General features: G+C 44.1%; 1 protein-coding gene across 1 annotated transcript in view; it reads right to left on the bottom strand.

Moving 5' to 3' along the window:
• Positions 1–12,812, bottom strand: part of LOC124254104 (talin-1-like) — a 126,268-nt gene that overhangs the window by 26,357 nt on the left and 87,099 nt on the right. Inside the window, 12 exon segments of the mRNA XM_046687980.1 lie at positions 3,541–3,666; positions 4,222–4,405; positions 4,522–4,688; positions 5,130–5,276; positions 5,421–5,540; positions 6,519–6,617; positions 7,326–7,472; positions 8,427–8,597; positions 9,457–9,691; positions 10,579–10,760; positions 11,338–11,478; positions 12,007–12,168. Of these exon segments, the coding sequence (XP_046543936.1) occupies positions 3,541–3,666; positions 4,222–4,405; positions 4,522–4,688; positions 5,130–5,276; positions 5,421–5,540; positions 6,519–6,617; positions 7,326–7,472; positions 8,427–8,597; positions 9,457–9,691; positions 10,579–10,760; positions 11,338–11,478; positions 12,007–12,168 (1,881 nt within the window).

The raw sequence follows: 12,812 nt of genomic DNA, 5'->3' as shown, positions 1-12,812 counted from the left end.
GCATGCTCTACTTGAAACTGAAATGTTTCTATCCAAACAACCTGCCGGCAATTTGAATTTAATTTTAAAATATGCACTACAAAATATTTTGAAAATAAAATATATCTATTTCAATGAAATTTTTTATACTTCTTGGTTATGATTTCCAAAATATTACGCGATGGAAGGGCTGAAACCAATTTCTGGATCCGAACTCAAAATGATGGTCACTAAGCTTTAAAATTTAGCCTGTTCTCCAAAGAGATTTGTCACAACTGTGAGTAAACGCTTCAGTTACTGGAACATAGTATGTGACTGCCCTCTGTTAAACAGTGCAGCTTTGTTACATAAATTCTGAGTCTCTAGGCTAGTTGTTATGTCCAACTATGTGCTCTAACACCATGCAATCCTCAGCTCCAGTACATTTTAACAACCAATGAAAAGGCAGCATCACTGATTTCAGCCAATGATGTTCACTGATATGAAGGAAGACAACCATTCATAAAGGGGGGGTAACTCTAATGTACAATGCTAAGGGGAGATTACTCTACGGGTGCTGAACTGGCAAACAAGTGCAGTTAATCATTTAACAAAGATTCAAGGCACTTTTGAATATTTCTTTGGTATAGGTTATAGACAAATGATGTTAATGATTCTGATCTAGATGATGAACCAGGTAGCATACACAACAAAGACAGGTCTATCCCACACACAGATACTGAAGTGCAGCAGCCGGCTGACCAGTGTACGGACAGCCGGCGGCGACGCACACGCACTTCATGCGAACAAAGAACGTAAAAACCTGACATCGGCAGAGTCAATAACTCTTGACCTCTGAAACAACCACGGAAAGGAAAAATGAACATCAACAGAGAGAGGAAACTGAAAGTAAAGTCTTACAGAACCCTACCTAGCACAGATTTAACAAGGGTTTAAACGTTTCATGTTTCCAGATTGAATAAGCAAGTTTGTAAGCAGTTTTATCATGAATACAAAAACTAAAATAATAAAACAGTATATTAAGAATCAGAGCTACAGACCTTGGAAGGATACTGTGTGAATGAAAGGATTTCAGAGTGTTGCTGTCCTAAAACCCGGACTTACATCGATCTCAAAATGTTTACTAGGTCCTGAATTATCAACGATAAACCGTCAGGTTTTTATTCGTGATGTATATCCTTCTGGCTTGGTACGAAAGAATGGAATTGATTCCGGACAACTTTACTGAAAGAGACTTTATGAACAGAGTGTTATGGTTGACGATGTGTTTCAATAATCACATTTGGTTTTTCTGTTCTGTGAGATCAATACACCTTGGTCTCATAAATTGCTATCTCTTACTACTTGCAAAATATGATCCTGACATGTCTGAAGCAAGGTGTACAAATACTGGGTTATAAATCAATTTCTTCAAACGTGACACTCTCGGCCTGGAATAGGATACTGTCAATCTCCCGGCAATATATTTTCATGATTTCTTTTAAGTGAGTTCTAAAAACTTCCACTGCACACTAGTCCAGACTTTCAATTTATCACATGTGTAGATACACCTGTCCTGATCTAACTATGATATGATAGGCAGAAAGAGACTCCTGCTGCAACTACTGGTAGAAGAAACAGACCGTCATTTCAAAACTTCTTGTTGCAACACTCCTAACCATGATCTGAAACCCCCATTCACAGAGCGTCCTTCCCAAGGTGTTCTAGACTGAGTTAGCAGAGAGGTGGCATGAGCATCAGCTGGGCTACAGTTAGAAACTAGGTCACACAAACCTACACAGCTGCGACACAACTCCTCGGTTGCGTCAAACACAAGGACCCAACACACAACACTGGTCTTGGTGGCTAACATGGGACAAAAAGGTCCTCTTTTGTGTCAAACACAAACACACTTTTCATCTGTGTCTAACACAAGCACCCGACACAAAACACTGAACTGTTAAGTTGAGTTTCACGCAGGGACACAAGAACCCACACTCAGGGCCCGACTAGCTAGTGCAGTTGTACAGACTGGTCAATAAATGGCACGTGACTTGATACTCTCATAGTTCAATTACAGGTTGTAATGGATTTGGCTTCAAGTAAAGAATGGAATTTCAAGATCAGTGTTACAGTGTTCGATGTCAGTCAACAACTATTACGAGAGATAAGACATTCCATCTTTCAAACTGATCGCTAACACTCTTGACTTGATCTGATGAACAAACTCATCTTGTAAATCTTACTTTTCACATTGCTGACAAAGGTCTCTGTCCACAGAGTTACCCCCCCTTCAGAGATCACTTAAAAGTTATCTCCCCCTTTTAAATCCCTAAAAGGTTACCTCCCCCTTCAGAAACCACATAACAGTTATCTCCCCTTTCAGAAATCACATGACGGTTACCTCCCCCTTCAAAAACTACAAAACAGTTATCTCCCCATTCAGAAACCACACAACAGTTATCTCCCCATTCAGAAACCACACAAAACTACCTCCTCCTTTAAAACCCTACAACCGTTGTATCCCCTACCAACAAAGTACGTAGCCATGGTAACAATCATATATATTACTCAAAACAAATCACAACCAGTCAACAAATTGTCTTGCAAGTTCTAAAAGAAGACAGCTTTATCCCATTCTGAACAAAATGAAAAACATAACAGTGTCCCTTAATACAACAGAGTTGTCTCCCCTTCCACAACAGTTATCTCCCTTCCCACAACTACAAATCCGTCACAAGTGATATCAGTTGCTGTTTGTTTAATGGTTTGCTCAACACAAACCAGCAATGTCCTCCTATAAGACAGCATCTGATTGAACACTAGCACTGAGTGTCTGGACAATCTATCAGCTGACTCTATAAGAATTTGGGATATGATGACATGCATGAAACAAGTTACCAATCCAGACCACGATAGTATGATGGATATCGAATCTAAACCAGGATCAAAACCTTTACCAGTGAACAGAAACCTTACAACTTCTCTTGTAGTCAGTGACACTTGTCACTACACACAGACTGACATACCTCACCTTGTGTGGACCAGGGGTGGAAATACCTTTAAAATTGCTAGTGTACTCCGGAACAGTGGCACATGTAAAATCACTTGCCCTGATAATTTTTCCACTATACCGGCCGTTTTCTTGTTGATTTTTTAAAAAAAACAACATAATTAACATTGGAAAGTCAACTGGACACGGGTACAGTGATATACAAATTTGCTTGCCCGACAGAAAAAAACACTGGGCTCGGACGTCGGGCAATGGGTTAATTCCATCCCTGTGGACTGACAGTAGTTCACTGTGATTAGATGAACGGACATCCCAAATATATTTACCATACAACCTAAGACATGTTAAAGGTTGAGCCCTAGTTTCCACCCCTCCCTGTTATACCACATTCAGCACTGACCTCGAGTCTGACCCAAACCTAGTCCAGTCGACTAGGCTAGTCCACAGCTATGCTAGTGGGTGAAACAAGGCTAGTACACTAGCCCCCGACTAGTCAGGGTACTTGTGATGGAGCTGATGTTAGCAGTGGGCCATGCGGGTTAGACACACAAACAATACCCAGCACCTACCTTTGCCGAGTCTTTCAGGTGAAGCATGGCGGGGTCGTTGACACTCTTCCCCGAAGCGTTCTTGGTCGCGCTGATGAGGTCGGACAATGCGGAGGCGACGTCCTTGACGGCATTGATCAGGAGAACCTGTGGGTAGATACTGACATGGTCAAAACAGGAGGTAAGTGAAGCGTATAAGAAACTCACTGAAGTTGATGATATTACTATGCAATATATTATCTTATACATTAGGTAAGGAGGAATACCTAAGACTGGTTGTGTTTGGGAGAGTTGGTTTGGGGAGGGGGTACTGAAGCAGGGAACATGAAGGAAAAATGTTCTAAATTTTGTTTCCACTAAGTGAAGGGAGCAGTGAGCAGTAGATGCAAACTGTAACTGTTCTAATATGGAGAGACCATAATAGATCTTGATATTTTCCCCAGTCACTTGATCAGTGTGAACAAACATTTTAGTCACACCTTCCTGGGATATACAAAACAAGCTGCCTGAGAGGTGCTGGAAGTTAACAGTCAGAATTCTATCACATCCTACCTGGTACCCATATACTGCAGGGTGAAAGACACCTGCCTAAGGAGACACATGATTTTCACATCAACAAGGAGACACATGATTTTCACATCAACAAGGAGACAAATGATTTTCACATTAACAAGAACAAAGCCAAAGGCGAAGGTTATTCACCTGTGCTTCTGGCTGTTCAGACCCCAGCGAGCCGGCGCCTAGCTTCACAACATCAGCTAGTCTCGTGATGGTCTTTACGGCCGTCTGAGCCGCTGCCTCAAGCTGCTCCTGATTGGATGCAGCTCCAGCCACCAGAGTCTTTGTATCCTCAACCAGGGCCTTGGCTGTCTTCAGGATGCTCTCCCTGGAACATGGATAATGAATGGTTCAATATTTAATTTCAAAGGAAGTGTTCCTGTGAACAGCCATAGTACACAACTGACCTGGTTCAGCAACCAGGGATGCTGCCATGACACCCACCTATGATCAGCAAAGGACTCGGAGCCATCAGCATTAAGGGTTCCGGCTGTAGCAAACATGATGGTGGTGTCGAGGTCACCGATGATGCCGCTGACGGTGCTGGCTGCGTTGATGCAGGCCTGTGTGCCCCGAGAACCAGCCTGGAGGGATGCCAGGACGAAGGAGACCTAAGACAGAAGGACAAAGTCAGACTTGGGGAGACGGAACAAGTCTGTAAAGACTTTCAGACAGAGGCCCACGGTTGTGAAGACCCACTTCTTACTTTCATACAAAGGCCCAAGGTAGAATTAACCATCCCTGAGACCCGCGAAGATCCGGTTCAAATTGATCTTCGGCAACCCATGCATGTCATAAGAGGCGAATAATGGTATAGGTTGATCAGGCTCGTTGACTTGGTTGACACATGTCATTGTATCCCAATTATGTAGATCGGTGCTCATGCTGTTGATCACCGGGCCGGCGGGGTCTAGACTTGGTTATTTACAGACCGCCGCCATATAGCTGGAATACTGCTGAGTGTAGCGTAAAAATAACCTCACTCACTCAGTCATCTCTGACACCCAGATTGAGACACGTCCACCTAGCTGTGTAACTGTGAGGACACCTACCTTCTCGGAGATGCTCTTGGCGTGTTCCGACAGGTCCTTCCTGGCGTAGGAGTCGGTGGGGTTGGCTTGGAGGTTGCCGGCGTCCTGCACCACCTCCACACAGCTGCGTCCGAGGTCCTGCACGGCGGTCCGGATACGGTTGCCGATCTACAGTTGATATAAGTTACTGTTACCAGTGTATTCAATTTCATTTGAAATACAATGGGCCTTGTCAAAACTTTCATTTGAATAGAACAATAGAACTATAGTGAGCTACATCACAGGACAACTATGAACTAGAACACTGCTTACGTCAAGGTTGTTGGTGGCAGCGGCAGCCCCCCGGGAGTTGTTAGATAGCTGGCTGTAGTCGCGGGTCAACAGGTTGGCCAGCTGACCCAGGTCCTGGACATTGGTGGAGGACTTGCCGATCTGAAGCACAAAACTCAAGGCTATAGCAAGGAGACGTTTCAAGGGTGTAAAGACTATTCTTTCTCTAATTGGCTCATGCTGAACGATGTTGCATGAAACAATTTAAGACATTAAATAATCCTTTAACAATAGTATCTCATCACACTGACTCATGAAATGTAATTTTTAGATTAAAATTGATATTTTATACTTATCCTGACTCATGCTTAATTGCTCGTCTCTTTCTTCTTGCGAATGATAGAGGAACACTGGAATCCCCTTTCGAAGCTCCTTTCAAAAAAGCGGATGTAAAATCACTCACCCAGTGTTATCGCCCTTGTGACTCTTTTGGCGGGAAAATGCGTCACATGATCAGATATGCCCCTCACTCTCTCCTGAATATGCGCCCGACACCTGGATTACAGGGAATCCGGAGTGCCACGAGGGTAGGCTTAAAGGATATAACGCCGTATAGGGGACCCAGGCGCTCTCACAACCGTCCTCAATGGCGAAGAAGGAGAGAGTGAGGGGCATTTTCAGACACGTGACGTGGTCTTCCCGCCTAAAGAGTCACAAGGGAGATAACACTGGGTGAGTGATTTTACGTCCGCTTTTTTGAAGGGAGCTTCAAAAGGGGATTCAATTGTTCCACTATAATTTGCAAGAAGAAAGAGATAAGCAATTAAGCATAAGGATAAGGAAAAATAAGGATCTTTAGATGTATCTACATTGGTTCCACAAACTCAAGAAGGTCCTGTCAATATCCTGCAACTCAAGGATCTCTTGGAGCACAAAGAATGCATGAATATTTCTACCACATAGAATCAAGAATCTCATGAAGCTCCTGAGAGATTAGCTGTTTTTCGATGACCTACATTCAGGAGCATCAAGGTCGTTTTGGAGATCTAATATTCTCTAAAAGCTAAGAGCGAAGTATCTCTAGTAACTCCAAGAGCTCCTGAGGGTCTGCAGGAGGGTGTCCTGCGGGTCTGTTCTCACCATGTCCTATGCGGATCTGGCGATCTGTTTACAGAGGCGCACCATGTTGGTCTGATAGTCCACGAACGATGTTCCCTCCGTGGCAATAATTTCATCAGTCTGAAACAACAACAGCTCAAGTTTAACTACCGCACACCATCATCCATTATCCAGTATTTATAAAGCGCCTAATATCCACCATAGAGATGCTCAGTGGTGCTGTGAAGGAGTGAGTGAGTGAGTGAGTATGGTTTAACGCCGCTTTTAGCAATATTCCAGCAATATCACGGAGGGGGACACCAGAAATGGGCTTCACACATTGTACCCATGTGGGGAATCGAACCCGGGTCTTCGGCGTGACGAGCGAACGCTTTAACCACAAGGCTACCCCATCACCCCCAGTGGTGCTGTGACAATATTGGGGAAGGAAATAGTTCATAGAACTTTTACAGAAAGGCAGCAGTGAATAGATAGGTCTTTAGCAGATATTTCAAAGTTTCTTTCGATGAAGTGTTCCTGATTTCGTTTGGAAGAGAGTTCCACAGCTGAGGGCTGGCAAAGGAGAAGGCTCGGTCAGACAGTTGGCTTGGAGAGTAATATTCAGTAATCAATCAAGTCTTTACCTGATAATCCATTGATTCGTATTGTAAACAACAATCAACAATGTCATGATGACCTTATTAACCAAGGAACTGAGTGTAAGCAACCAATCTTTTCGGTCACCTCTTACAACCAGCCCAGGTTCATTGTGACCGATTCTAACCCAGAATCACCTTGGTGATGAAGTCCCATGAATCCACATAAGGCAGAAACTACACCAACACCTACCCGTGCCATGGACTTGCTGATGCTGTCGATCATGCTGCTGACGGCGCCAGATTGGGAGGCGGCCTCCTCGATGGTCTGCAGCAGGTCTTGAAGGACATCCTTCATGTCCTCCGCCGCTCCGTCCACGTTGCCATGGGCCTGCATTGCCTGCAACATCAGACAATAAATACACATATTTCCTGTAACACAACGTTCAAAACCATCAGCTCATTATAACATGGTTACTGTTTTACTTTGGGAACCCAAGAAATCAGCTTCATACACTGTCCCCATGTTGGGATTAAAACCCAGGCCTTTGGTGTAACAAGCAAACGCTTAAACCACTGGGCTACCCAACCACTCCCTATCCACTACACCATGAAGGCAGCCAATGAACGCATCAAGGGCCTGCTCTACCACTAGCACAGTAACGATTGGTGTTCAACGTATCAATGAGGTTACAGTATCTTGCTCTGTCTCTGGTTTAGCGCAGCACTTAGCAATATTCCAGCCAAATGGCAGCAGTCTGAAAACTATCAAGTCAGGACCAGACAATCCAGTAATCAAAAGAGTGATATGTGTCAAAGTCTGAAAACCTGATGCCACTGGACACCACTTACGACAAGCATGAGTTGCTGAAGACCAATCCTAACCCGTATCTTCACAGGTCCAATGTATCCATGAGGTTACAGTATATTCTTGAATAAGCTTCTATTGCTATGGCTATTTGTCCAACCCACCGGACTAGGGCTGCACAATATAACCGGTTTACCAGTATTGACCGGTTCAGACATGAAAACAATACGTATTGCGATATGCTGATCGAAAACCAGTAATTTGACTTGCATTCGGAAAACTTCGTAACACTCGGAAATCTTCGGATATTTCCTTGTTTCATTAGTGCGAAATATTATTCACATTTTTATTTTATCATGAATAAAAGCTGTTATTAAAGCTTAATCAAGCATAGTGATTCTGTTGTGGTTTTGCTCTATAAATCAAGCATCACTCAATTATACATAGGTTTTTGTTTAAAAATACTTCATGCAATATATTGCAATATGAAACTTCTCTGCAATACCCACCCCTACCCCAGATACCCTTCACAGCTTCGCCACGTACCTTTGGATTTCCACCACTCTCCTTACAAGCGTAGAGGAACTGAAGTGCTGACTCGGCAACTGTCTTGGAAAGGTCAAGGACATTCATCTGTTGTTTGGAGTTGAGTGTTCTGGAGGCTGTCCCGATGGCCCCATCAGCCAGAGGCTCAAAGTAGGAGGACATGGTGTTGATCTGTGACACAGAGAACAAAGTTCTTCGATTTTTTATCAAAACATGTCTGCATACAGCAGATCCCATTCAATGAAGTGAACTTGCTTCTACAACAACTTTATGTCCATGTTATAACTTGACTGACTGACTGAGTATGGTTTTACTCCGTTTTTAGCAATATTCCAGCAATATCACGGCGGGGGACACCAGAAATGGGCTTCACACATTGTGCCCATGTGGGGAATCAAACCCCGGGCCTTCGGCGTGACGAGCAAACGCTTTAACCACTAGGCTACCCCGCCGCCCTGTTATAACTTGAGAGTACAACCAGCAAAGGTATGAGATTACCTCACGGCATTGGACACCGTACGTCTAAAATGCAGCTATAGTCAGTTTGGACTTAAAATTATTCACTTCTGTGTTCAGGTAATGGTGAATATTTCATAACTAATGTTATCTTGTAAGTCTTTAGCCACATCACAGAACTCTTTCCACCCCTGGCTACTCGCCTATAGTTAACACAGCTAAATCACAGAACACTTTCCACCCCTGGCTACTCGCCTATAGTCAACACAGCCACATCACAGAACACTTTCCACCCCTGGCTACTCGCCTATAGTTAACACAGCTAAGTCATTTCCATGGCGATATTAAACAAGTGTTCACGAATAGCATCTGACCCTCTGACAAATCTGCCAGATTCGCCAACGGTCTGATAGAAGTCTACAACAAGCACTAGGTGTTATACAGTACCCCACCCCCACCCACGTGAAGTCTACAGACCAGAGCTTATCATTACAATCAATACGAATCAATTACTGATCTCCAATTATTGATCAGCATATTGTGAGCGATAAACAACACTGTGAAGCGTACTGACCAGGTGTCCGAGGTTTTCTGGTTTGCACTTGGCAGCCCGCTGGATGGCCTCGATGGTGTCGAGGATTTCGCGGCCACTGTTGATCATCTGCTCTTGGAAGGCCTTGAGAGTTTTGTCATTACGCTGACCCAGGTTCTGGCTGATGGCAGCCAGTGACGCCTGGTCGAGATCGCGGATCGTGTGGTTCAGCTTCTCAATGGCGATGTCGCATTCCTTTTGACCAGGGGCAGTGTCCCTGTGGGTGGAAGTGAGTGAGTGAGTTTAGTTTTACGCCGTTTTAGGAATATTCCAGCAATATTATGGTGGTGGACACCAGAAAGGGACTTCACACATTATACCCATGAGGGGAATCGAAACCGAGTCTTCAGCGTGACGAGCGAACGCTCTGTGGGTGGTAGACGTGGTGTGAAGATTATCAGTACACACAATACACAGAGCAATTGAGTGAGTGAGTGAGTTAAAGTTTTACGTCCCATCAGCATTTATTCAGCCACGTAGCATATAGCTGGATCATTGCTGAGTGTTGTGTTAAACAAACAAACATACAATGTAGAGAATCATTTGACGATCTATACAAATGGGATATTATGCAGCTAACCTGATCACCCAATCAAGGTCATCAAGACAAGCTTGGGTTGCTTACTACAAATTTTGAGGAGTGAGTTCAGTTTTACGCTGGTTTTGGCAATATTCCAGCAGTATCACGGCAGGGGACATCAGTTATTGGCTCCACACATTGTGCCCATGTGGGGAATCGAACTCGGGTCTTCAGCGTAGCGAGCGAACGCTTTAACCACTAGGCAACCCTACATTCCCTATAAATTTCGAAGACCCGTGAAGGTCCGGGTTAGAATATTGATCTTCAGTAACCCATGCTCGTTGTAAGAGGCGACTAACGGGATCGGATGGTCAGGCTCATTGACTTGGTTGACAAATGTCATCGGTTCCCAATTGCGTAGATCCATGCTTATGTTGTTGATCACTGGATCGTCTGGTCCAGACTCGATTATTTACAGAACGCCGTCATATAGCTGGAATATTGCTGAGTGCGGCATACAAAACTCACTCACTCACTACAAATTTCAAAGCTGGACCTTTTGTCAAGTGCGACTGGAAACTTACTTGATGGCGGACACGAGCCTCTTGATGGCATCCGACACGCTCTTGGAGTGGTTGGAGTACAGCTGATATGTTGGGGGGTCGCGGGGGTTGATGGCCAGCTGCTTGGCAGCCTGCAGCATGTTACACGCCCCGTCTATCATCGCCTTGCCCGACATTGTGATTGGCTCCTGGGCACGACGTGCCTGCAACATTCACACACAGTTCACTAGCAAGTCACTACATACCAGATCTCAAACACACATAAATCTGCAAGTCTAAATATATTTCAAGGACTTGTGACATCTCCTTGTGGTATTCCACATTCACCATTAAATAGAAGGCATCTCTGTAACAGACTATTTATGTAGAAAAAGTGGAAATTCAAATATTTGTCTACATATTTTATACAGTTCCATGATGTCATTACATGGATCTTAAAAACTTGGGAGGAAGGGGGAGCATTTAAAAATTTCATCTTGTGACAAATACTATTACTACAAAGTCCAAGAAGCAGTGAATTTTTCATTTGAATATTGGTTATCTGTCATGACTGGTAGGTAATACAACACATGGTCTTCCAATTGTCGTGTTCCTTAACTTGTTTTGAACAGTATATGTTCTCAGTACAGCATCTCTCGAAGCTCCGAGCAACCATATATTTCATGCACTGTGTCTACTTTAAACAACGGCAGCATTTAAGCCATTTTATAAATTATCATGACAAACTTTTAAAGAAACAATCTTGGTTGAAAGATGATAAGGACTGTCATGTCTGGGTACCTGGTGGCTGATCTTGGCAGGTTTACTGGCGAACTCGGGTGACGAGGCAAAGGTGGTGAGTTCCTCCACAGCATTGATGAGAGGCCGGGATGCTTCTGCACACTGCTGCCGATTTGCATCTGTGAAGTCACTGTCCAACGCCTGCACAAACACACAGTTAAACAGTTATATTGCCCTGCACAAACACACAGTTAAACAGCTATATTGCCCTGCACAAACACACAGTTAAACAGCTATATTGCCCTGCACAAACACACAGATAAACAGCAATATCGCCTCGCACAAACAGGTCAGATCACTATACTGGTGTAGTGACCTCAAGCTCTTACAATCTGTGACCTCTGTCTACAATCTGTGACCTCTGTCTACAATCTGTGACCTCTGTCTGCAATCTGTGCCCTCTGTATGCAATCTGTGCCCTCTAGCTACAATATGTGCCCCCTGTCTACAATGTGTGCCCCCTGTCTACAATCTGTGCCCCTGTCTACAATCTGTGCCCCCTGTCTACAATCTGTGCCCCCTGTCTACAATCTGTGCCCTCTGTCTAAAATCTGTCACCCTGTCTATAATCTGTGACCCCCGTCTACAATCTGTAACCTTTGTCTACAATCTCTGACCTCTGCAGTCTGTGACTTGTCCACATTCTCTGACCTCTGTGGGCAATCTCACCTTGATGGCCTTGACTAGCATGGCCGTGCTGTTAGCGACATCCTTGGCACTCTGTACAAAATGTCTCTTGGCAACAGGGTTGGTTGTCTTGGAAGAGGCTAGCCTGCAGGCGTTACACAGCTCGGACGTGTGCTTGGCGACGACAGTAGCAGCAGACAGCACCTGCAATTGTACATCATCACATCATGACATGCATCAACACGTTGCCTCAGTGCTAAGAGCAGGTTTACTTTAAGTCAGTATTACAAAATACTTAGTGTCATGCAGCAGATTTAGAATTAGTTACACACTGATGGTGACACTTCAGTTTAAGTTGATTTAGATGAGATTTCAGCTGAAACGTGCTCGCACCTTCGCCAACACACAAAATTGCCCCAACAGAAGAAAAACATGAAATTGTCACAAGAAGAAATGTGCCAAAACGCTCAAACTGAAAGTGCAGATAAAGCAACAGTGAAATTTCAGAATTTATGAGAACCAATTTACAAGAAGAGCATTACCAATAAGTCTCCCCAAAGGAGATATTTGAGAATGTTTTAGATTTGCAACAATGCAAGGTGACCAAATCGACAGAGCTGAACACAGACTGGACATAGCCACAGAGAAAGCTGACATAAAATCAAATTTACAATTTTATATTTAAAACTTAAATGCTCTTGCAGAACTGAAGCTGAGTATGTCCCGATGAGGACAGGGTGTGGTCATGCAGTCTGGGGTGGATGGTAGGTGGGAGTGTCTATGGGGGGTAGGCGAAGGGGGGGCAGGGTCACATGTCGGGATGCTGCGTAACATAAGCAACAAAGACT

This window comes from Haliotis rubra, unplaced genomic scaffold (assembly GCF_003918875.1).
Source record: "Haliotis rubra isolate DU_JTF1 unplaced genomic scaffold, ASM391887v1 Scf1149, whole genome shotgun sequence".
NCBI classification, from domain to species: domain Eukaryota; kingdom Metazoa; phylum Mollusca; class Gastropoda; order Lepetellida; family Haliotidae; genus Haliotis; species Haliotis rubra.
This window is presented reverse-complemented; position numbering and strand designations above follow the sequence as displayed.